The 25,471-nt window shown below is 42.9% G+C and overlaps 3 protein-coding genes across 6 annotated transcripts in view; 2 read left to right on the top strand and 1 right to left on the bottom strand.

The window, feature by feature from the left end:
- Window positions 1-7,641, top strand: part of vat1 (vesicle amine transport 1) — a 31,562-nt gene extending 23,921 nt beyond the window's left edge. The window contains exons 5-6 of the mRNA XM_030407592.1: window positions 1,873-2,114; window positions 7,270-7,641. Coding sequence (XP_030263452.1) covers window positions 1,873-2,114; window positions 7,270-7,545 — 518 coding nt within the window. The 3' untranslated portion in view covers window positions 7,546-7,641. The remainder of the gene's footprint in view (window positions 1-1,872; window positions 2,115-7,269) is intronic.
- Window positions 7,642-10,329: 2,688 nt separating this feature from the next.
- On the bottom strand, window positions 10,330-20,071 carry LOC115575456 (uncharacterized). 4 transcript variants are annotated; one of them, XM_030407567.1, is made up of 6 exons: window positions 19,962-20,071; window positions 18,695-18,902; window positions 17,587-17,690; window positions 14,773-17,496; window positions 13,502-13,710; window positions 10,330-13,412 (listed from the first exon to the last, which is right to left on the bottom strand). In XM_030407567.1, exons 2-6 carry the CDS (start codon window positions 18,876-18,878, stop codon window positions 13,328-13,330), a joined length of 3,306 nt encoding a protein of 1,101 aa, XP_030263427.1. In that variant the 5' UTR covers window positions 18,879-18,902; window positions 19,962-20,071; the 3' UTR covers window positions 10,330-13,327. The 4 variants fall into 4 exon arrangements, with proteins under 4 accessions (XP_030263427.1, XP_030263426.1, XP_030263428.1 ...); XM_030407566.1 differs by having other exon boundaries at window positions 18,695-18,878; window positions 19,962-20,063; XM_030407568.1 differs by having other exon boundaries at window positions 18,695-18,881; window positions 19,962-19,992.
- A 564-nt stretch (window positions 20,072-20,635) lies between these two features.
- phb (prohibitin) lies at window positions 20,636-24,482 on the top strand. Its single transcript, XM_030407603.1, has 7 exons — window positions 20,636-20,782; window positions 21,323-21,416; window positions 22,116-22,277; window positions 22,521-22,663; window positions 23,080-23,196; window positions 23,290-23,385; window positions 23,479-24,482. Exons 2-7 carry the CDS (start codon window positions 21,332-21,334, stop codon window positions 23,689-23,691), a joined length of 816 nt encoding a protein of 271 aa, XP_030263463.1. The 5' UTR covers window positions 20,636-20,782; window positions 21,323-21,331; the 3' UTR covers window positions 23,692-24,482.
- The last annotated feature ends 989 nt before the right edge of the window (window positions 24,483-25,471 follow it).

The following is a 25,471-nucleotide window of genomic DNA, read 5'->3' as shown; positions in this document are numbered from 1 at the left end:
GGCTCATAGATTAACTTCATGGCAAGCTACCTGCACATGCTAGCAGTTGACGGAGACATTCATGAACAGGGTATTCCTGAACTTGTTTTTAGTCCTACGGAGGCTCATTAGCAGTATATTCATATTTTTTTATCTTGGAGTTCTTCACTACGTCAGCATAGTTGTTATGTTCAAAGGGGCACTGTGTTGTTTTGGAGAGGAAATTCAAACTCAGAATTGTAATGTTTACAATATTAATATGACTCAGAAAGATTTTTTTTCCCATAAGTGAATAAACAAGCTGTTCTCGGAGGAACCCAAGTTCCCCAGAAAATGCAGTTTGAAGCTAGAAAGGTGGCAGGGTCCGCCACATATAAACAAAGTCAAACAAAAATTGTGTGGTCCGTTAAGGTCAGTTTGTTTATTCATTCATTGTTTAATTATTAGTTCAAGAAGATGTTTTAAAAGATCAGTCAATGAAGATCTTTCTCTTCTGATTAAAATGTCTCCCTCAAAAACACCAGACTGCACCTTTAAATATTTCTCCACTCTACTGCAAAAGTGAAAAAGCAGCTGCTGTCGCTGCAGAGATCTTGGATTATAACTGATAAGCAAATTAATACAGAACATGAAATAGTCCTTGGCAGAATACAGCTGCTCCTTGGTGGGCAGGCTGACCTCTCTGTGGAGGTCCATGTCCTCAGTGTGCTGTGTGTCATCCGTGGGAAGGCCTTTACGCTCTCTCTGTTGCGATGCCAATCTGGACCCAGCATGCATGCAACAGTGGGCGGGGTCGGCATCCGTGGAGAACAGGGCCTTGCCTTTGCATGCGGCACAAAAAAACCCACTACCCAGCATGGTGCCCCCCCCCCCCCTCGCCCATTCACCCTCTCTCAACCCTACAGAAGCCCCACCCCACCCTCCCTGTCCCTCGGTGCTGGCTGCTCCTCTTCCAGCTTATCAGAAGTATGCATGGCGGAACAATGGGCGTTCTATCCACACGAGAAACCTGGAATGTGTCTGAATGTAGCAGGCCCGGGTCCCTCGCTCCTCTCAGTGCATGCTTTGTGTCCCCTGTTTCCCCCGAGAGAGAAACAGTGACAGCGAGAGCATCGGAGGTTGTGTGAACACAGGAGGAGGGGAACGGAAGGGCATGTGGTGACAGCGAGAGCTGGAGTGCCAAAAAGGTTTTCAGGGTTGGAAGGCGTAGGTGAGAAAGAGAGGTAAAGCAGAGAGCTCATGGGCAGAAGCGCCTGACATGACTTAATGTTGATCTGACATGTTGCCTAGTGATGACTAAGGCTTTTATTTAGGCCAACAAAATGTGATTTAAAACAGATGAAAGCAGATGATGCCAAAAATGTATCCACCATTTGTTCTTACATTTGAGAAGCAAAAACTAGCAAATGCTTGGGGTTTTTTTTCTTGATAAATAACTTTAAAGATTTAAAGAATCGAAATTTGGCCTTCTCTTCTCTGTTTGTAACATAATGGAGCGACAAGTTGAGGATCAGGTGAGGACAAAGTGGGCACGGTCAGAGCAAAAGAGCGAAAGGGAGAAAAAGCTGGAGTGGGGGTTGAATATTTGATAGAAAATGAACCAGCCTTTTAAATAATTCATCAGCAGCAAATCATTTGTAAAGCTGCAACTAATGATTATTTTCATTGTCACTCAATCTGCAAGTGATTTACATGATTATTCGTTTCCTCATTTTAATCCATAAAATGTCATAAGTTGTGAAAAATGCTTATCACAACTTTCCAGACTTACATGAAGACTTACATTCAAGGAGTTAGAACCGGAACATTTTGAGAGAAAATGAATGACGCGGTTAAGAATTGAAAGGATTTAGAAATGTGGGGAAAACACGACATAAAACGCTGTCCTTTCAGGTGCCGCTAACATGCTCGCGGGCCAGAAGAAGAACCTGCTAGCCGTGGCCAAGAACTGGTACCATCAGTTCTCCATCCACACGCTCAGCCTCATCCAGGGGAACAAGTCGGTGTGTGGCTTCCACCTGGGCTACCTGGACGGGGAGATGGAGCTCATCACCGAGGCCATGAACACCATCCTGGATCTGTACAAGGCGGGCAAGGTCAAGCCCCGCATCGACTCCACCTGGCACCTTGAGCAGGTCTGTGTCTTTACTCCTGAAGCTGTTTCCACTGTCTGCATCTACCTGGATATTCCCATAACACCAGAAATAATGGCTAGTACAAGCAGCAGGGGCAGCTTTATGGAAGAGTTTAAGTTAATGCAAGGTTTATGAAACAACAGATATATTGGCTGGTCCTGTTTATACTTCTTCTACTGCTGCTTTATTACAGCAGTGCGTGACCTAGCCTCTCCCGACATCTTCTAATGAAACTACACTCTGCATACTCCAGTTTATTCCATCAAAACCAGCTGATGAAAACACCCCTAATTTTTCATTCTTTGTATGTACTTTTTTCTCCTTCTTTTTGGCAATATTTTTAAAGATGGCTTCAAAATTGATTGACAACTAGATGGAAACACGGTTACTAAGTGTTATGTTCTATCTTAATATTCTTCATAAGTAGGTTTGGGTGATACGATGATCTACATGGTTCTTACCAAGACAGTGATCTGTTTAATATCTCTGGTTTTGTTAGGACACTGCAGTGTGAAGGACGACAAAGTGCCTTTGCAGGTTTTGAACATCACTGTTAAGATATATGATAGTGCTTTAGTTCAATTCAGCCACAAACAGACATTCTCATCTGTTGATTGTATCTACAATGTGCTTTTGGATCATATTTACAGTAAATTATCATCATTGTTATTATTATATATCACAATATACTGTACATCTCTATCATTATTCTAGATACATGCATTATATAATACTTAAGTCACACTGAGATCAAGATCTCATTTAAAAGTGAGACTTAAGAATACAATGAAATAAAATCAAACTAAAATTGAGTAAACTGATCAGGTAATGACATACAAATATAATAATCAAATAGGAGAATAGACAATCATATAGACAATAAAAAAATATTAGATGCATTAAATAAGTGCATTGTAAAATGCCTTAAAGGCTAAAGTTTAGTCTTCTAACTGAACTTGTATTGACTGAACAGCCTCTGTATGTGGATATCAGATCTATTGATGGCTGCCTGTTGTGTGACTGAAAGCATCCCTGTGCACCTCAGTATGGATGTCCAGATGATTCAGTGTGACACGGGCGCATTTACACCTGACTTGCATCCATTTATACGGCGTGCGCTCGCAGTCCAGTCACCCAGAAGTCATGTGAATGCCAGGTGGGTTTGCGTGTGTGTGCGTGGGAGCTGCAGGAGCCGGGCGTGGCTCACATTCAACGAGGCTCAACACTTGGCAGATGAAGTTTTTCTCCACAAGAGGCTCTGTATCTCTTCGAGCATAACTCACTCGGCCAGACAGAGTCAGATTGTCACTGACAAAATTAACGCCACTAACAGATATGAATAGGGAGAGTGTGAAAAACATGGAGAGAAAGAGGGAGTCAGAGGCTGACATCTTCTGTTGTCAGAGTCGGGAGCTGGTCGGTGTTTAGTCCAGTGTGAGTGCGGCCAGAGAGAGACACCCGCTGTCTTTCTCCGCCATCTGACGCTCTTTCTCTGCCTCTCCATCTGTCTGCTCTTTATTTCAGACTGTCTTTAGGTTATTGACTCCCTCTCTGTCTCTCTCCATCTCGCTGTATCCTCCTCACAGTGCATCTTTTTTGCTTTTTCTCTCTCTTGTTGCTATGGCGACATCCTTTAGTCAGTGTGTGCGTCTGTCTGCAGGGAGGGGCCCTGATGTATGAGAGAGAGACACGGAGGGAGCAGGGGAGAGAAGAAGGTATATCTCAGTCTAGAGTACAAGTTTTCAAGTGTACATCTGCGAGCGCTGATGCTCGGAGCGTCATCACAGACAAAAAGCTGTTGGAGTTGGTTGAGTTTTTCATTCATACACAGCAAAGATGACAAAAATCAGGGCTGGGCAATAGGCTCAGTACAAAATATCTCTTCAAAAGCACTTCATAAATGACTGGGAAATTATTTTTGATAAATAATCGTCAGTAATGTGGATATAAATCCATCATAATCGTCCTTCAAAAGAGCACATACATGCCTAAATGTAAAGGGAAAAGTATTGTGGTGCTGATGTCCTGTCCATTTTTGCATCATAAAGCAATTTAAATGTAAAGGCGACTGACTTGGTGAAGGCATGTGGACAAATAGAACAGTCTGGTCAATTCAGAAAAAAACATTTCTTAACTGTAATGCAGCCTTTAAAACCAGGAAAAGACACTTAGATGGCGTCCAAAACGATATAACAACATCCAAAAACTACGATATTATAAAGGCCTCTGTAGGGTTCCAACGGTAGGAGATCACGGTATGACATCCATATCACGATAAGGATATAATATGGATCTAATATAGGCTTGGGACGATAGTAGATATTATCAAATATCGCGATATTTGTTGTCATAAGCGATCATTTTCACAAAATCTAATATCAAACAGCTGTGTGAGTTATTTCACACCTGGCTGACCCTCCGGAGTTTAGAGAGAAGGGAACAAGTGACAGACCAGCTGCACTTACTATTACACTATATTTCTTATTCAAAAGTTCCTTTTTAACATTATTTTGCTATTTAAAAGTGTTGTATGTGTTGCCGCAAAGGGGGCAATCGGCCTTTTATTCAAACTATTCATACTACCAATCTGCAAAAAAAACTATAGATTAAAATGTATTGAAATTATAGAGCGTATCATATTGTCTATTTTGAGAAGATGCATGTTCTCATAAGACTACCTGCATATGGAGGAGGGGTGTTCGATTGAATGCGGGCTGAGTAGGTCATGCTGTTTAACTGTGCCTTTGTCAGGGTGAGGTCCTTTGATGGTGACATTCAATCTCTGAATAAACTTGAAATAGAGAGGAGCAGAATACTGATCGAAATGTGAGATAAAGGCTAACAGGCGCTTGTTTGCATCAGTTGTTGGTTGATAGTTAATCGAAGAAATGATCGATTATTACGAGCTGATTACAAATGCCACGCCCTGACTCCATCCATCACGGGCCCTTCCCCCTCTCACGCTGTTCGTTTTTTCCTTTGCTCCAATAATCAATAAACATTCATGGGCAATATTTGAAAAATTAGCATCCCTCTCCGTTATCTGCATCTGCACTGATCCCCAGGAGGATGATGGTCACGTCTGTAACCGCAAATAGCACACTCAAATTCCGAGATGCCTGGGAGCCAGAGACAGATCTCAGAGAGTGGAGGGTGGAAGTGGGTGGAGTCGTCAAGAGCGCCTCAGACGCTCTCACTGTGACTTTCATTCACATTGAAGATAATTCTTATAATTCCCCGGCTCACCCCTCCCACCTCGTCTTGAAGGACACCAGTTGCTCCCTTCATCCCTTCTTCTCCCTCCACTTCGAACTCCCACACTCCCCCTCTTTCCCATGTGTCTGAGTCGTCAGGGCCACGTTTCAGGCAGGCTTTACGTTGCTAGGAGATGGCCCTGTTGCCGTGGCACTGGTCGTTAGGTGGTCTGCCTGCCTTGCGCGATGAGGGGGATTGGAGGGAGGAGGGAGGGGGAGGCGACGGAGGCAGGAACAGGCAGTGGACAGAGCTCGGTGGTCAAGAGGAGGGTGTGGCTGGTCCGGCTGGGATTCTCCTCCTCGAACATGTTGGTCGATTCATCATTTGACGAGGGTTTGACTGACTAGTCAGACGTACATCCATCAAATTTAGCTTTTACATCATGGTTATATTTCTACAGACTGAAAGAAAATATTGATTATGTGCAATTGATTTTCTGCAACCATTTTTACATCGGCCACTTCTAGTTTAAACTGGATAAGTGCACATTTATGACAATTAGCCTGTGCTGAACAAGCACCTTTAAAGGACATGTTCACTTTTTTTGTCTTAATGGTCCCGTGTGCAGGAAACGTTCATTATTGGCTATGTTTTTATTAATGTATAATCACCGCAAAATAAGAATCATTGTGTTTCTGTTACCTTAGAATGAGTCTTTTATATCTACACAGGGAGTTGGTCTGCCATTTGCCATCAATCTACAGCAGCCCAGACAAACCAAATACTGAATCTAAAGACCGTTTTTTACTTTTTTAGGTTACCTGACGACCACCGTAGGTCATCATACACGCAACATTAGGGAGAGGTGAGGGGTATTTAGTTGGTTGCAATCTGCAACCAATAAATCCTTCATAATTGTCCTTTAAAAGAGTACTTACATGCCATGAGTCTTAAGTGCCTTAAACCTGCATACCTCCATTGGTTTTATAAGTAAGTGCGACTGTATGTAAGCTCGTAAAAGAATGAGCTTACTTCTCACTTGATTTATCACCAAAAGCTGCGTATGTATTAAGGCATGGCTATCTTGTGATTGACAAGTTGCTACCATAGCGTGTCCTCGGTTGGATCCAATCAGGATATCACCTCACGGCCGGCTGACCCTTGGGTGACGTCACAGTGGGTTTACACTTGGGAGGAACAAGTAAAACAACTAAAACTAGAGACCTGAAAAAAATTTGAACTCGTCCTTTAATAATGAGACATAGTACTATCTGATAGCAGCAGTTTATCGATTGATTCATCCACAGTCGAGTACGTGAATCATTTTATTGGTTTTTACTTCTGACAGCACTTCACTGCCTCATTTTACCAAAAAGAAAAAAAAATATGTCTTCAGAGTGATTCAACTGGAGTACTACTAAAACAAATGTGCTGTTCAGTAGCATTATGAGATAAAATGATGAGAAAAAAAAGGTAAACAAGCTCTTACTTTGTGCTTCGTGTCCGTATTTATTGCCTACTTATAATCATTAACATTCATTATACTTATCCTTAATGAATTATAATACTGGGAGCATCTCTTTGCCTGATTTTATTCCCCTCATTTAGTTTGTTTTTCTTCTGTTATCCTTTTTTCCTCCTTTGCGTTTTGATGCCTTAACAATTTAATTTCCCTTCGAATATTATTAAAGTCTCAAAGACTTTCTCATATACTGCATATTAAAGTCGTATTTGTGAAGCACAAGGCTGTAAAATTTGTTTCTGTGGTGTCAAAACAAATGACAGAGCTCATGTTGTGGTGGATATGTGTTTGTGGAGGAGACGCTGGCTGCTACTGCGTACCCTCCGTGTATTTTTCTCAATGACAGGTGTACTTTAAATCCTCTCGTCCTCATTTCACCCTTTGTTCATTCATCTTGTCTTACATTACCCTCTTGCCCTTTTTCGGTCTCTCCTACAGGTGGGCGATGCCATGAGGAAGATGCAGGAGAGGAACAACATCGGCAAAATGATCCTCACCACGGAGCCGATGCCCGAGGAGGAGAAGAAGGAGGAGCCCAAGAAGGAGGAAAAGAAGGACGACAAGAAGAAGGACGACAAGAAGAAGGATGACAAGAAGAAGGACGATGCCAAGAAGGAGGAGAAGAAGGACGACAAGAAGAAGGAGGAGCCCAAGAAGGAGGAGCCCAAGAAGGAAGAGGAGAAGAAGGAAGAGGCCAAGAAGGAGGAGAAGTGAGAGGGAGGGATGGATAGTCAAGCAGACCAGCAGGGAGTTTGTGTCCTGGGAACAGGGGGTGTGGTGTGTGTGTGTGGGGGGGGGGGGGGAGATGGATGGGGCAGGAGGGTGGGGGAGGGGGGGGGGGGGTGGGAGGCAAGCAAGGATGGGAAGGAGTTAGGAGAGTAGATTATAATATCACACCACTGTCGATCTTTCATCTCTTCCACCTCCACTCCGCTTCGCCCTCATGAGCTCTCATCAGGCCTGGCCCCACCCACCTCCCCTCCCATCCTCTTTACCTCTACAAAAAAAAAAAAGATCTCCAATCACTTGTTATGCCTCGTTAGCTCCACACTTATCTCTCTAGAAAAACAGTGTTGCTACTCAAAAGATTTTCTCCTATTGGGACTGATTGAGAGAAGAGAGCCGTGGAGGATTGTGGGTACCGTCCAGGCCTGGGGGGGCAAAATTACCGTTTCCTTGACAACCGTAATCCCCACTCGCGCTTCGGCCCCACCCTCGACCCCCAACGCCTCTCTCCGCACCTCAACTCCCACTGTGCTAAATTGTTCTGCTCTGACTTCCACCTGCCACCTCCTCTTCCCCTTCTCACTGTGCTGAGTCCCCGCCCCCCCCAACCACCCACCTCCTCACCGCCACCTCCCACACCACCCCCACCCCCACCTCCACCTCCACCCCATCCACCGGCCGGACCCGCAGACAGGCACAAAGGCAAAGGCAGATAAGCGGAGAACCACACCCACCCACACGTTGCTCTCTTAGTGTCCAACGCTTAGTTATGTCACTGAGGATGAGTCAGAGATGCCGGTGATTGGCTGGTGCGCCCCACCCCCCCTGGAGATATTTGCATCATGGTTTTTGATCATGATGTTTGACTGCTCTGACAATGGTGTTAATGCTACAGGGTCTCCATCAGTGGCGAGGGAACGGCTCCGTAATGCATGCACTCCCACCAAAACGTCCCGTGAAGTTAATATAGCAACTCGCCTGAATATGAATTCCGCCCCATAATGAGCCTTTCTGTGCGGCCGTTGAATAGGGAGGCAGAAATCATTGCTCAGCTCGCCTCTCCATAGTTACAGATTTTTCTAGCTGACCAACTGTTGGCAAGAAGTGCGCAGTGCCAATTAAGAGAGAATTTGTTTCTGTTCAAACAAGCCACACACACACACACATACACACACAAACATGCACACTCTGAATGTGATGAAAGAGGCACTGTCGCGCTGAGACAGTGTAGCGTCTGAAATGAGCAAGTTAAGAAGGTGAATGCCGGTCCCGTTTTTTTTTGTCTTCGCCTTCAGGATCAGGCTCTCTCCTCCTCCCCGATCCTCCTCGAGGCATTCCATGGCATTCTGCTCTTTTCACAACGACCGCTGGCCTGTCGATCACCCTGACCTGAGAGAGGAGAATGCAATTCAAGCTGGCGTCCATACTTTGCCTCCCCTCCTTCTCTCTGCTCCTCTCGCTCTCTCTCCCTCCTCTTTCCATTTCCCTCTCTATGGTCGGCATAGCAACAGGCGTCAGGCTCGTCAGAGAAGGCACTGTGACTCCCTCTCCCCGTGTCTCTCTTGGTTTTCTGCCTCCCTAACTTGAGATTTGCCAACAGTCGGTGCTGTCGACCAGCGTTTCAACAGGTGTAGAATGTATTAAGGGTTTCAGATGTTGAAACGAGGAGGTGGGGCAGATTTTTCAAGGTTTTTCAGTATTGCACTCCAGTCTGAAATTCAAGTAATGACAATGTGTGCAATTAGCAGTACGCTTGCTAACACGGCACACCGCTCCCCCTAATGGCCAAAGGTGTAATCAGGTATAATCCGTAGTGTTTCATCACAAATCCCACTGGGTGGATGCGCAAATCTTTTTCACGTAGGAGGATATCAACTTTAAACCTCTGACATTTACCTATCCGCCCGCCAGCCCGCCCGCCTGCCTTCCTGTCTGTGAGCCCGGCCTCAGTGTTGAGACTCAGATGGTGACTAGTGACTTTGTAAAAAACAAGATATTTGAAAAAAAAAAAAACAAAGAAAAAAGTTGTTGTGTTAGCATGAGTGGCCTCCCTCATGTGCCGTGTGTGGTGTGCCATTGTGTGTGAAGACGTGTGTGTCCTCAGGTCGTTTGTCAGGTTTTAAAAAGCACCCACCCTGCCCCTGCCACCCTCACACTACTCCCCCGCTACAGTATTATGTAGCTCCCACCCGACCCCTCCCTTCTTACTCTATCTCCCCCCTCCTGTCTGATAAGAGGCCTGTGTTACGAGGACAGTTGGTATTAGTATTTTGCACTCTGCTCGCTGATCTTAATGCACTTACAAGCATGGCAGTCGCACTCCAGTCCTACGCAGGCTTTGATTTCTGCTCCAGGTTTGCAGCCTGTTTCCCATCATCCACTCCTGGTGTATCTGCTGAGGCTCAATGAAAGCACAGGTGGCACACACACACACACACACACATACACACACTCAGAAACACACACTCGTGTAAAGGTCCCCTCACTTTAAGCTTGCCAGTCCCTGCCCGGGCCAACTTCTCCTGGGTGGCAGCTAAAATCAAAGCATTCATCCATCCCTGACTGTGGGAAGTAAAATGTGGAGCAGGGCGGAGCGAAACTGGGCTGGAGTGCGACCGCCACGCTGGTGTGGGGAGTGACTGTGTCCTGTCAGCCTCTGGTTAGTGTTCTGTTCTAATCTGCTGGGCTCCCTTTGTGAACCTGTGGACGGTGCTTCTGTTCCGAGTGCCATGTGAGAAACAAACGCTTAAGTAAGAAAAAAAAAAGGATGTTTTACTTAATATGTTGTTTTAATTTACCTTTATATTTCCATTTGTTTTGGGGTTTTTTTGTCGTTTTTTCTGTTTTATTTTTGTTATCCAAGGGTTTAAAGTTCAAAGCTCATACTCTTTATGTGGGGACCTGCCAACCTGCACTCCTTTTAAATGTGATACAAGTCTTTTTGTTGGTCCGAACCATGTGTGCCAAAATTGTATGTATATTCCTCTGTCAATGCTTTGAATATTAACAGTGCATAAAAAGTATGAAGAAAATTCTGGTATTGGATGCATTTCCATCAACCTTGAAGAAAAAATGAAAATGCAAAAGAGTCGTGTGACAGATTTGTATCCCAAAAAAACTGCTCATGGGTGCTGACAGAATTTTTGCTGCCGTTTACAAAAGTTTTAACACAATTTGTAGTTTTTGATTGGTTGCAGTCTTGCTCAAGCGTGGGCCTGCACTGTGCCTCTCTCCTTGCACACAGTTTACCTCAATCTGAGGCGGTTCCCTCTGCATTTAAATCCTTTTCACTGTGTTTTACCAGCTCTCACGTCACGTCGACCGCCACAGGTTGATTCCTCTTAAGTGTTTACAACCATAATATGAGTATCACAGTGAAAAGGTACTGGAGACAGCACCAAAAAGATATATAGATTCACAGAAAAATCCTTCCAAATCCAAAGCTCCATGGTATCCCTCTGTATGGTTTTCTGTTTCTTTCAGTTTGTCTCCAAACAGCTTGTATAGCAAGTGAGGGAGCAGATGTTTTCACACAGCTGTGCAGGGATGCCAATACTGTAACACAGCTGCACAAAACCCCAGCTTATTGGCTGATCATAGCTCAGCCCTGGCCTGCCCCAGACACAACATTTCCGCTTAACAACTGATCTCAGTTCGCTCAAGGATTATTAAAGACGTTCCTCTTTTCCTGTGCTGCATCCGCAGAGCCTCTTGGCCGGTGCAACAGTCGCAGTCCAGCAGCAGCAGCAGCAGCCAGCCAAAAACGCCTCTCCATATCACCCCCTACTCTCTCCATACACATTCGTGGCAAATAAAACATTACTTTGACATCTGGAATTTGAAATTGCATGCATGCATCGGCATGTGGAAAACAGATTATGATCTTTTTCTTTCTTTCAACATTTTCCCCTTCGCTCTTTTTGAGCTAAGATGCCTTTGAGATGAACTCAATCAGTTTGGGCTGGTGGCCTGCTGCCTGAGAGCACTTCCACCATGGTAAAGCTGCAGTGTATGTCATCTTGAAGTGGTTTCCCTGTCGTTCCAGACATTTATGCAAGAGTACCTAGCAACTCAGAGACGCACAGGAGAAAAACAGTGTTTCAAAGTAAAAATCCACAAAAAAAACAAAACAAATTCTGAACATTTGCAGTTTCAGATTTGATATGACTAATTAACACTCGTAGTTTTAGGTCTGAGAGATGCACTAAGGCAATGAGTGTAGTATTTACGATAGCTACTCTTCTGTCTGTCTCGTCCTCGTGTAGCTGAAGTCCCTCACAGACACCCACCGTTTAGCTTTCAGGTGAATTTCTTTCCGTTTCCTATGGTTTCTCAGGTCATTCCAAACAGCAGTTTTCTTCATGTAAGAAACCACTTAATTTTTGCATCTACTAACACACACACACACACACACACACACACACACACACACACACACATCATTCTATTTCACTGTGTTTCACTGAGTTCACTGCACAAAACTGTCACACCAACTTTCCTTCGCACATCCATGTTTGGTGTAAGCTTTAGTATTCCGAGTCTAAAGGAGAGGCTCCGTCTGAGCCGCTGTGTTCACTCATCCACACCGAGAACCCAAACAACCACATCTGCCTGCAGCTATTCTTTCCCTCGCATTTATTTTTTACGGTATTGCGATGCGGCAACATCACAGAAACATTACAGAGATGCTACGGAAGTACAACCTGACTGGGCTTGTCGTGTACAGCACTAGGATGCATGTGTAGTCGACCAGAAAACAAGGCATGTGTTTATGTACAGCTCACCTTTTCTCTTTCCATGGTAGTTTAGTAGTCATGTAGTGGCGTGGTGTGAGAGAGGAGAAAGCCCTTCCAGTCGTGCCAACTGAAGCCAATCCACTGCCCCCAGTGCCTCCTGCCCCCCTGTCCTCACCCTCACCACGGGCACAGCTGGTACATTCATGAAACACCTTAACCTATCTCTGGGAATGCTTCCGAAACTCACCTCACATCCATCCCACTACACATCTCCTGTTAGAGTTCAGCCACCACTGGCAATTTTCTACAAGGCATACCCAACAGGTTGATTTCTAAGCTAGTTCTCGTCCTGCCTTGTGTTGTTTGTTTTTTTGTTTTTTTTCTTTCTTTCCTGGTTGCAAACACTCTTCTCGTCTAGACTTTGTTTTTTAAACCCTTTGAATTGATGCTGCTTCTGTGCTTGACTCTGGGTTTACTGCGTGGTGCCATGGTATCCACATGGCCTCTAGAGCTTGTAACGCTTCAGTGTGTAATGTTACCATATGCCTTACATGTTTTCCAGGACTAATAAAAAAAAGCATAACAAAACGTCAGGAGATGTGATTTTTTTTATTTCTGTGATTTCTTGATACTCGTAGTTTCTTTACTGATTATTATAAAGTCGTTAATTTAACGCACCCAAAAATTTGGCAAATATCATCCTGTTTTTCCTAAACTAGATGATCCTTTAAACCACACAGGACCAAACAAAACGTATTTCAATTCAGTACTATACATACAGTACAAAAGAGTACAAAATAAAGCTGAAACTATGGGAAAAAAATGTTCAGGAATGTTTTTTGAATCTATCCTAAAGAAAGCAACGGTGAGGCAGATCCAGCTGCAATGACAGCTATAACTCTGAAAGAAATATATATACACCACCAGACATCATGAACTTGCTCAAACACAGCAATACAATCTGGCACTTATCATGGTACAAATATAGTGCAAATGGCTCTAACCACATGAATATAGAACTACAGATGAACTCCTCAGATTTCCGTTGGCTCCTCGATCCCGTGTGCGGTCAAGACATCAGACAAGCGAGACAGGTAGGTGGAATCTGGGTAACCGTTCCTGAGAGGGACAAAAGAGAAGGCGGTTCATCTCAGATATGCGAACTGGTGTGGCCTTCAGTTCTCAAGCTCCGTTAAGACCTCACTCACCCCGGTTTGCCTCCATACAGGCTGATCTTGTGTGGTATGCAGTCCCAGGTGACCCTGCCCCCTGTCTCTTTTTCCGTCACTGTGAAGGTGAGTCCCTGCCTGAAGGCTTTCTCCAGCCTGGGCAGCATCTTCCTTGTCTTGTCGCAGTCGGGAAAGAAGGCTTCAAACACTCCTCCTTGAAATGGTTTTCCTGGAGAAGGGTGACCCTCCTGAGAAAACAGAAAGCGAGGTAAACAAAGTCTCAGAAGCTAAAAGCTAAATCTTGTTATCAAAGGCACAGTTCACCCCAAAGAACACAAAAATACATATTTTTCCTCTTACATGCAGTGCTTTTGATCCATCTAGATTGTTTTGGTGCGAGTTGCAGAGTTTTGGAGATATTAGCCATAGAGAAGTCTGCTTTCTCTCAAATATAATGAAACTAGAGGGCTTATGGCGCTCAAAACACCAAATAAATACATTTGAAAAAGAACACCAATGTGTCTTTGTTGAAATCATGACCCAGATACTCTATCGACACCCTCCAACAGAACCCTTGAGCTGAACGCTCCTTGGCTTACCTGTGATATTAGTTAGCTCGACTCTTTGTCCACGATTAGATGCCTGATTATATCTGAGTAGTGATAAAGTTGGCAGGTAAGGTTTGGTAGAAAGAAAACAGTTCCTATATCAAACTGCTCTGAGTGACTGTTATCATTTCGCAAGAAGCCAGACACAGGAAGTATCTAGATGGACAAATAGCACTGCAGGTAAGAGGAAACGTGTGTTTGTATTTTTGGGGTAAACTGCAACTTTAAAGCTCTTTGTGATCATGATTTCATTTTGATGGTATTTGACAGGAAACAAACATGTGCAGCCTGCTGGGGCAGATCAAGAAACTTTTGAAGAACATAGACTTCCTACACAAAACTATGATGTCACTGTATATTTTCCGGTACTTCAATATTACCCGTAAATCATAATCTCTCCGTTCAGGAGAAGTTTATCTAAACATTTGCTGACATTGTGTAGGAGGCAACTACAACACCAAAATGTGTAATAAACATCTTACACGGAATAATACAATTTCTGGGAAGTGATACCAAGTGAAACATTAGAAGATCAACACGTTGACGATTGACTGGAACTGTTGTACATTAACCAGCAAAAACACATCAACTGAGTGGCCCTTGTTCTGTTTATCATTTATCTTCTTCTCCCAGATGAAAGATTAACATGCACTTGTGTCAGTTAAGTTATCACAGAGAATATGTTTAAGATAAGCCTCTTACCCCTTGGATACCATCAAGAATGATGTAAGTGGTCTTGATAGCAGTGTCTTTCTTGTGACCCGGCACGCTGATGCGGATTCTAGAGGAGCTCATTTTGCCCTGGATGCCTCGTGGTGCCTCATGGCAAACTTTGCAGTGGACATGTGCAGTGTCCAGGCACTTTGGGCACATGGTGACTCCACACTTAGTTTTGGTCACCGACTTCTCACTCTCTCCACAAACACAGATGGACTCTGGGGCTCTGAAACCTGGCCTCGATTCCCCCGGGGTGTCCTGGATCTCAGTTTGTCTTTGCTGTAATCTATCCTTTTTCTCTTTCGTATAAAGAGCCATGTCTTTATCAGTCCGGGTTTTGGTTTCCACGACTCCATCTACATGTCTCGCACTTTTATCATTTTCTGTTTTAGAGTGGTCGATCTCAGTCCTCTGTCCATCCATCTCCATTGTGCTTACAATTCTTACTTTCTCCTTAATGACCGGTTCTTTCCTTATCACTGGCTTGCTACTAGATCCATTCACATGCTCTGGCTCTTGGGGGTCACTTCTACTTTTTGGTCCCCTCTCCTGACTACTACCAGTCCAATCAGCATTGCTTGTTTGGCTCGCTGGGATCCCCTGAGGATTACTGTGCGGGCTTTTGTCTTCATTCCTTTGTGAAAATGTGGATGGATTCAAATTGGAGGAAGCAGAGGAAGAGAAGTCCTGCTGGCCTGGTATTTGGGCTAAATCTCCTGAAAATACCTCCCGCAGTGCAGCGTGTACCTGAGAACACAACTGTTTTGGACCAAGAAGATATAAACTATCCTTTAATGTCGAGATAGTCACTTTTTTGAAGCGGCTACGTACATCCGCACAACAGGCCTGTAAGGTTTCATCTGCTGCGTCAGTGATACCGAGATCTACCAAGTGCAATCGCTGCGTGGAAAAGTCTGCTGCAACCGAATCAACCAGCCTCTGTAAACCTAGTTGACATGAACTCACTTTTGATGATTCTGCCCCTCGCAAGGCGACAGTCAGATCACTACTACCCTCTGGGCGTCTCTCTTTCACCTGGACATCAGAAGTCAGGTCGTCCACTCGGGTGCTGTAGGCCTCTTTTATGTGCTGCCACATCACATTGGAAACGGTAATCTCTGCATTATAGACTTCACGCTTCTCCTTCCCCGTTTGGTTACTGAAGCTAGAGGACCTGGCCCTTGGTCTGTTTGTGGACCTGCTGGAGTCGTCTTGACTCTTCTGACCCGTAACTTGCACCCGTTGCTGAGGAGTTCCTGAGAAACTGCTGGCTCGCTTTAAGGTAGATCCAGACCCAGCAGGTGGATGTGGAGGACTTCCTGACGAACTGGACTGATTTGTGCTAAGGGGGGACGTTAAACTCTTGGGTCTAGCATCAGTTAAATGTGAGCTCAAGGAGTTTTTATGCAGCGAAGCAGCTGACGACAAATAATCTCCACCCCTAAACAAGATGTCCCCTCCAGTGTTTTGGGATACCGCTCTGGAGACTTTCTCACCACCAATCTGGGCTGTCTCTGACAGTACATCATGCCCTAACACTGGCCCAAGGCGTGCTTGCCTAATGGGAGACGAGAGCCCTCCTCGTACACTGAAGTCAGTTGGCCGACTGCCCAGTGCAGCCAGCCCCGTATCCTTAAACCGAGCAGCTAGCTTATACCTTCTGGCCCCTTCAGCTCTCCTCTCATCCTCCTCTGACCTAAGCAGCCTATCTACCCTATCATCCACTGGATCTACAGTGGGGGTTGTGGTGAGGGGGACTCTCTGCTCATCGGCATGAGTTAATGAACCTAAATCATAGGAAGGATATCTAAGAAGACTGGCCACATCCTCTTTCTTTCCCGACACTTCGCTGTGGTCCAGCAGGAGAAACTGCTTGGCCTCTGAGACATCACTGCTGCTGCCAATGATGTAAATATTTCGGTCATCTTCATTCACAAGAAGCTTGGGAAGTCTGACACTTAAGGTCTCTTTTGCCCTTTGCAGTCCCCCCCTTGGTGTCAGGATAATCTTAGGAAGCTGGGCTCGACGGATTTTGATCTCGTTCTCTTGGAAAAAGCTACTCATTGCCTGTCTTGCTAACTTTAGGGTCTCCTGACTTCGACGACTGTCCCCCACTCCTGTTGCAACCTGCAGAAATAGACTAGTCAACCCCTGATTTGTCATATCCACCACATCAACACCGTGCTGACTAAGGATTCGCTGATATTCCTTTCGACAGTGTTTCTGCACATACTGAAACATGTCAGCATCCACCATTAGGAAGAACTCCTCCTCTGACGTTGTAGGATGCTGCAGAGCTGCAGCCTCTGTCTGACCAGTGTCTTCCCAGCCATTACCACCAGGTGTCAGGTCTCTATGTGGGTCTGAGTTGTACTCATCAGAGTGAACTTCCTCTCTTTGTTCTGCTTGCTTATTAGTCTCCCTGCTCTGATCTTCTGGCTCCTGAGCATGAGGCTTCCGTGCTACCTGAACAGACCTGGGGCCACTGGTGTCAGGTTGACCTGAGTCTTTGTTTTCTTTTGGTTGTGGACCAAGCAGCTGAGCCAAGGCAGCTTGGACTTTGGAATAGACGCCATACAATGTGTACAATTCCACAGTAGCATCGTAGTTTATCTGGACATCAGGGTGGCTCTTATGAAGGCTTGTCAATGCCATCACTCCCCCAGGAAGCTGGCTGTAGTCGACCGTTGCTGATAAACTTGGGATGACCTACGATGCCGGAAGAAGAGAAACATTCATGGATTTTACTGCACATTCAGCATTTGTTGACATACTTCCTAACATTCTAGATGAATGTACCTTGTCTGGGTCCAGGCTTTCACGGTGCTCAGTTACAGTGACTTTATACTTCTTCTCATCCACTTCCAGAATGTGCCGTCTCTGTCGAATAAGTCTCTGTGCCACTGTGTGAGGGGGTCACCAGAGGGAAATTAATCTCAGTCTGTGAAGCATCCTGACTAAGCTTTTTCACCATTGGCTACTCCCGCTGAAGCACATGCCAGCCTTAAAGCTCAGTGTAAATCACTGGTGGCAGCCGACAGAATCCAATACTTAATGTTTGGAGTCTATAGAATAAAAAATAAATGGAGCCTTTGTAGTTAAAGGTGCAGTGTGTGAGACGTGACCACCTGCTGAATTCATACTCAACAAATACTGCAACAAATAGGGGCAGTATATGACCAGAGTAACTGATAACTGCTGCTAACTGTATTGTATATCCATCTGTGATTGTAGCTACTGTTAGCTCATTGGCTAAGTTAGCCATGCAGCTAGCTAAGTTAGCTTAGGCGTGCTGGGAGAGAGAGGTTTTCAGTCCTGAGGTTAGCTTGATAGCATGCTAACACTTTACTGTCTTTGATATAACTTCAGAACTGTTATTTCTTCACATTCTGATAATAAGTATAGTTCATTTTTAAAAGTTTTAAACTAACATTCTTACATATTGCAACTTTAATTAGTGATTTTACTTAATAAGATAATATAGTTATTATTTTCACTGTTACATGTCTCTGTAATAGATGTAACATGTTATTTTGTATGTTATGCACACATCTGCTTTTGAGGTATTCATGTTGTATATGTGTTTTATATACTGTTTTATTTTTTTATATGTAATTTCAAAATTTTGGATGATACAGGCAGCACTTTTAGACATTGGACATCATCATTATTATATATACCTATAGTTAACAGCTGTTTTTGGTACCATTCTGGTATTTTAGCTCATAACCTCTACTCGACATCTTGCATGGTTGTGGTGGCTGTCCAGACTACAAATGTAGCGGGAGTAACAAAGTAATAATCTGTAAAGGACCAATAAAGTTTCTATCTATCTATCTATCTATCTATCTATCTATCTATCTATCTATCTATCTACTTCACATGCACACATCCTGACCCCACTGACCTCCACTGTCCTCAAAGGTGATGAGGGCATACACGGGCGTTGCCTTGACAATAGTGACAGAGTCTATTTCGCCTCCTCCGTTCCTCTCTCTCAGGAAGTGAATAAACAGCTTATCTTTCAGCCTGGCATCCTCAGTGTCTGTGGGCAGACCATTCACCCTCACAGTCCGGCCCGGCTCTGCCATCTGCTGGGAGAAACACAATCACCGCTGCGTGAAGTGCAAGACGGCAACACAAAAATGTCATGATTCTGCACAAACGGCGAGCCTGAATGTGGATGGGACAATGAGGAAAAGCTGAGAGACAGCATCTATTCATTAAGATCTTGATGTTGAATTATTCGGCAGCCATTCAAAGACCCCACCCTTGTGAAAGAGAAAGGAAGCATATTTGATAATATAACACCCTCTATTGGGGGTTACTAGGACACTACACCAACATGAATCAAAAATGTCCATTTCAGGTAATATTTTATTTTTTTATATTATGACAAAATAATTAGCAATTTCAAATGTATTACAGCCTCACAAATGATTCCTCTTAACCTGGTTCTGTAAAACATTTTTCAGGCTATAATGATAAGTTAAAGCAACTACTAAATATCTATTTAACTTATCTTAAAGACATTTGTGGGGTTTTACTCTGAAATGTTAAAGAAAAAACTTAAGTCTCTGTTTAGCTCAAATCCGCTCTCTGTCTGCAATACAGACATAGATGTGAAAGGATTAAATAAAATGTGCAGATTGCGACAGATGTTGAAGTGAACGCCCCTTCTTCCTCTTCTTCCTACCTTCCTACTTCCCAGTTACTGCACAGTTTGCTGTTGCCGTTGGTAACTAATCTGCCTGAAACTGCTCTAGGATCAGCATTCGCTTTTCAAAAGCATATATATATATATATATATATATATATATATATATATATATATATATATATATATATATACTTGGCTTGAATTGTACAGCAATTTTATATCAGTTTTATTAGATCACAAAATACTATGGTCTAATATTGCAGCCACCCTGCAAATAATATGCTAAATATTGAGTGTTTATTGCGACAGGATGTGAAGAATTACATGCAGCAGCGAGAGGGAAAGCCACATTGCAGAGCTGAGTTTCAAGGAAGTGAAAGAAACACAGTCGGAAAAAATCTAAACTGACAACGAGCCTGACGCACCATCGAAGGATCTTCTGTTTGCACCCAACGCTGATTCTATCTGTCACCAAATACACTGGATATCTGTGAGATTTGTCATATTTACTGACCTTACAAAGGTTTCACGGCGATTCTCGCTATCTTACAACGGCCGCCACACTTCTGAAGCCATGGAAGAAAAGTGAAACTAGGCTGCGAACTGCTGTGATGTGTCGTGTCGGCGACAGGGGGCGACAAAGTGCAGTCTAACTGTAGCTATAACATATGACATAGAAACTGACCGCTATTTTTCAGAATAGGATTTTACATTAAAATAAAAAACTACAAGATATAATTACAACACAATGCCTTGTTAAATTTTTTGCAACTGTTCTTCTTTTGTTTTTACTTTACCTTTCTGACACTTTTCAAAAAGCAGTGGTTTCTTTTTTTTTTTTTTTTTCCTAAGTATCAGATGCCTTTGAGTTTTTGACATTTCCAACACAGCTGCACCTAAACTAGCTATGCGTTTTATAATGTGAAGTCACCAGTATCTCATAGATATCAGACAGACGTGTGCAGGCAGCATTGTATTCTATATCATAACGTTGTAAACACGTGACAGATCATAATATTACACTTTAGAATCCTGCCTTGTGATTTGAAAAAAATGCCTTATTGTAAATAGTGTATTGATCTAAAAAACCAAACAAGCAATTAATAAATCCTTCAATGATGTAAGCTCCAGTCAGGTGCTGGAATCAGTGAGCGGTAGTAATGCATCATTACACTGAATGCGAACACCTCGAAACAAGCCGTAGAAGAAGAAGTCCTGCCTTTGTCCAATCGGAGGATACGTTGTTACGTGTTGCGCGCATGCGCTGTGGTGCAGGTATTTCATGTGTTGTACGTCGTGTCCGGTGGAGGTCATAGACATCTGAGCAAAACTGAGGTGAGTTATAACATGCAGTGTGTTTTGTGACATTGAAAATACTTATATGTATAGCCAAACGTGGTTGGAGCAATATAATTGCACCGCAAACTGGACACGTTTTTCATCAGTTATCGATAAATTACATGATTTCACAGTGTTGAGTAAGGCGAACATGTCCATCAGCGACAAATGACATGCGTACTACCACCCGGCGTGCGATTTTGGACTTGGCTGTAACACGCTTTGTCATTCTGTCCTTTTGTAACGTATTTGTATTGATGTATGTGTTGTTTAAATGTTAGCTGTAAACTACAGTGCTCGGTTAAGTGTGCTTTGCTTGCCAGCTCCCTTAGTTAGCTAATGCTAACGAGTGAGCTAAGTAGCTACCACCCACAGCCTTGGCATTTCTCAGCCAAGGCCGGAGCTAGCTATTACTGGATAGGAGGACTTAGTCTGGCTCTCCAGGTGCCTCTATTGACACTTAACTGGGTTACACAGCGTATGGATAATGTTGGTTATGTGTACTAATTCATTTTGTCCCATTTTCACTGCCAACAGATTGCTGTCATGGCCAAGCTGTTCGAGTCCATCGGGAAGTTGGGGGTGGCTCTCGCCATCGGTGGAGGTGTTGTGAACTCTGCGCTTTTCAATGGTAGGTGCTGGTCAGTTGGATACCGAGCAACACTTCACTTTAAGGATAGTGTTGGTTATCTTAACAGTACGAATCACCTGCTTTTTCCCTCCCTGACAAGTGATCCATATGTCCTTGAACACTGCAGGATCTCTAACCATTTGTCAGCAAAGAGGCAGCATTTAGAAAAGATAAAAGATTTTAACAATTTATAGAGTAGAGAAATGCACTGTACATTTATAAACACTATAACACACTTACTAAGAAGCAGCAGTTTCCTATAGAAAACTAACAAATACTAACTGCCAGTGAAGCATGCAATAGATCCAGCTATGTTAATTCAAGGTTGTATACAAATTATATGCATGTTCATTAGAGATTATTCATCTAGTATGTTTTCAGTGTCTCCAGAAACCTCCATTGTGTTGTAACGTTGTTAAATTGTCGTGTATGATTTGCAGTGTTTCTGTTTGCTTGTGTTTTTTGGGTATGTGATGCTTCCCACTTAGGATCATGCTTACTAAAACATTACCATGAGAAGCCAGATAACTGGGATGGAGGATCCAGTAGCACTTCAGCAGTGTAATTCATGTTATTTTAACTAGTCACAACAAAATATTTAAAAGCTGTAGACATATAAACTATGAAAAAAACAAAAAACCTGCACACTGTATGTACAAACCTTTGGATAGGTGAAACTAACTGTCCTCTATGCTACAGTTGATGCAGGGCACCGGGCTGTGATATTTGACCGCTTCAGAGGAGTGCAAGATGCCGTTGTTGGTGAAGGGACCCACTTCCTCATTCCCTGGGTGCAGAAACCTATCATCTTTGATTGCCGCTCCCGTCCACGCAACGTGCCTGTCATCACAGGCAGCAAAGGTACACGATCTATCTACTGATCTGCTATGAGGATGTTCTCAGTTTTCTTCAAACACAGTCTGACTTGAAGCTGAGTTACCTAAGGGGGTTTGATCAGTGGCCTCTTTGAAATGCTGTACTTATTTATATAAGAAGAAACACAAGATGACACGGTTAACATTCTAACAATGCTATCTATGTTAACATTGCATTTATAAGTTATAACGTACAGTATGACTTATGGTATTATAATTTCCCAAACAGATCTGCAGAATGTAAACATCACATTGCGTATCCTGTTCCGGCCGGTGTCCGGCCAGCTGCCACGCATCTTCACTAGTATTGGTGAGGACTATGATGAGAGAGTGCTGCCGTCCATCACCACAGAAGTTTTAAAGTCTGTAGTGGTGAGTATCAGCCTAGAAGAGTTCTTACAAATTAGGGCTGGGCAACCAATATTCATATCTCAGTATTTTTAGACTGAACAAAAACACAATATATATTTTGATACTTTCTGTTAAGTGGCTAAATGTTGAGTTCTAAGTTGAGGCCAGATGTCAACAGGACTTTTTATTAAAACAGACTGATTTTTTTTTCTATGTAAACACATGGTTTTCTTCTTTGTCTGCAAATATACACCTGCAAAACTTGTTAATACAACAAATATATTTGTAAATAACTGGGCTGTATCTTAACTCTTTTTAGGATATTCACTGGTTAAAAGTTCTGCAGTTTGAAACTATTCATATAAAAAAATAAGTGGACAAAAGTCTTGGTTTACAAGTGAGCTGATGAACAAACTTGCTTGTGTCTTTTTCCACAGGCTCGGTTTGATGCTGGTGAGCTCATTACCCAGAGAGAGCTAGTCTCTCGGCAGGTTAGCGAAGACCTTACAGAAAGAGCCTCCACCTTCGGCCTCATCCTGGATGACGTTTCACTGGTATGAAGTTGCTGGCATATTTTGTAGCAATGCCCACTCTGTCTTTTCAGTTGGATTGCAACTTGGAGACTTAATTGGATTGTGTTCTTGCAGACGCACTTGACCTTTGGCAAAGAATTCACAGAGGCTGTCGAGATGAAGCAGGTGGCTCAGCAGGAGGCTGAGAGGGCCCGTTTCGTTGTAGAAAAGGTATTTTTAACACAGATCATCCAGGTATTACAGATGTTGTCTCTATTTGGAAAAGGTGGAAGCAGCTCACCAAATCTTCTTTTATCCTTTAAGGCAGAGCAACAGAAGCAGGCGGCCATCATCTCAGCAGAGGGAGATTCCCAGGCTGCCTTGCTTATCGCCAACTCCCTGATGGAGGCTGGTGATGGTCTGGTAGAACTACGTAAGCTAGAGGCAGCTGAAGACATCGCTTTCCAACTCTCCCGCTCCCGCAACGTCACTTACTTGCCCTCAGGACAGGGCACATTGCTCCAGTTGCCCCAGTGATAACAACATCTTGCCTCACGTCTACCCCACTCTCGCTGTCACCAGCCATCACATGGGCCGTGGAGGGGTGGTTGGAGGATTCAATAAAGGACTCCCAACTTCACACACATTCCTCCCACTCTTTCTCTAACCAACTCTGGACTGGGCTCTGCTGATAGCAGCGTGGTGGGAGACAAAGTGAGAGGTCTGCGATGGACACATTTAAGTCCACCCATGTGTGAGGAAGTGGAGGGTAACCTATATCTAGTACTTTATTTTGAAAATAAGTGACAATGCAGTAAATTCTCTTAAGATTAGTCTTTGCTACATTGTGATTCAGAGCACTGCATGTGTGAAAAGCAAAAGAGTGATTTTACCATCAGAGGAAAATCATTTGTGATTCCTTTAAAAGATAATAAATCTTGGATGATAAATACCGTAACTCTGTCAGTGTTGTGCAGGAAAGTGTCCTCAAATTGTGTAACTGCTTATATTCAAATCTGTAATGAAAGGCTCTCCTTTGGATTCACTGACTTAACTGACTAGAGGTGATTTATCCATATGACTGAATTCTCTGTGTCTTCTGATCTGCCAGAGGATTAATTGTCTCGAATATTTCTGCTTCTAGTAAATTATCTCGTCATGAATAATAAACACAAACCCAAACAACTGGAATGTGCTTGTTGGATACTAGAGGATGAGCTGTCATTCTTTACAGTCGTTGCTGTGTGTGTAGCTTGTGTGAAGAAAACGTAAAAACCCCATGATTCAGAAATGGCTCAACTTAATAAAATTGTCTTTCTACCTCCCGGTGGTCAGGCTCTGTTTAAAGCCTTAGAAATGAATCTACAGTATTTTCTATTGAGTGTGATCAGCGGCAGTCACCACAGGAGGGAGTATCATTATTGCTTTTTGAGAAATACTGCAAAGGAGGAACAGAACTGTTTTTCCCTTCCGCATAATTGTAAAAATGGATAAAACAGTTTATCACCATTGGTATCTTGTTTAAGAAAAAGAATAAAAGAAATGGCATGGCTTTTTGGTGAGAATTGAAACTTCCATTCAGCAACAGTTAACAATTTCTGATATTACAGATGTACGCATTAGAATTTATTCTCCATAACTATATAGTGCCACTTTAAATTAATGGTAAAAATGGGATACATTTTAAAATACAGGATAATTCCGCAGTATTAAGAGAGATAATTAAAGGTAAAAACATAATTAATTCTGCAGTATTAAAGAGTAATAATTTTTGGTTAAAAAGGATTAATTCCACAATATTAAAGAGATAATAGTCAATTAGAATAAATTCCACAGTATTAAAGAGTAATAATTATTGGTAAAGTAGGATCAATTCCACAGTATTAAAGAGTAATAATCAATGGTTAATCAGAATAAATTCCACAGTATTAAAGAGTAATAATTAATTGTTAAATAGGATAAATTCCACAGTATTAAAGAGTAATAATTAATGGTAAAATGTGATAGATTCCTCAGTATTAAAGAGTAATAATTAATAGTTAAATAGGATAAATTCCACAGTATTAAAGAGTAATAATTGATGGTAAAATAGGATACATTCTACAGTATTAAAGAGTAATAATAATTGTTAAATAAGATACATTCTACAGTATTAAAGAGTAATAATCAATTGTTAATCAGAATAAATTCCATAGTATTAAATAGTCCTAATGAATGGTAAAAATAGTATAAATTCATTACTCCTGCATGATTTTCCCTGTGAGGGCTGTAAACGGCCCCCCGGGTATCATTATTATTTCATCAATCAAGGCTCTGA

The sequence above is a fragment of the Sparus aurata genome, chromosome 23, assembly GCF_900880675.1.
Source record: "Sparus aurata chromosome 23, fSpaAur1.1, whole genome shotgun sequence".
Classification (NCBI taxonomy): domain Eukaryota; kingdom Metazoa; phylum Chordata; class Actinopteri; order Spariformes; family Sparidae; genus Sparus; species Sparus aurata.
The sequence above is the reverse complement of the archived record's forward strand: the minus strand, read 5'-3'. Positions and strand labels throughout refer to the sequence as shown.

What these genes read in the sequence shown, in the direction of transcription:
- phb (XM_030407603.1), top strand. Translation starts at nt 21,332, where the DNA reads ATGGCCAAGCTGTTCGAGTCCATCGGGAAGTTGGGGGTGGCTCTCGCC. An exon ending in GAACTCTGCGCTTTTCAATG is followed by an intron (nt 21,417 to 22,115) that starts GTAGGTGCTGGT and finishes TCTATGCTACAG; the next exon opens with TTGATGCAGGGCACCGGGCT. An exon ending in TGTCATCACAGGCAGCAAAG is followed by an intron (nt 22,278 to 22,520) that starts GTACACGATCTA and finishes TTTCCCAAACAG; the next exon opens with ATCTGCAGAATGTAAACATC.
- LOC115575456 (XM_030407565.1), bottom strand. An exon ending in CACCTTTGAGGACAGTGGAG is followed by an intron (nt 17,691 to 18,694) that starts GTCAGTGGGGTC and finishes CCCCTCACACAG; the next exon opens with TGGCACAGAGACTTATTCGA. An exon ending in TTCTTGATGGTATCCAAGGG is followed by an intron (nt 13,711 to 14,772) that starts GTAAGAGGCTTA and finishes CTGTTTTCTCAG; the next exon opens with GAGGGTCACCCTTCTCCAGG.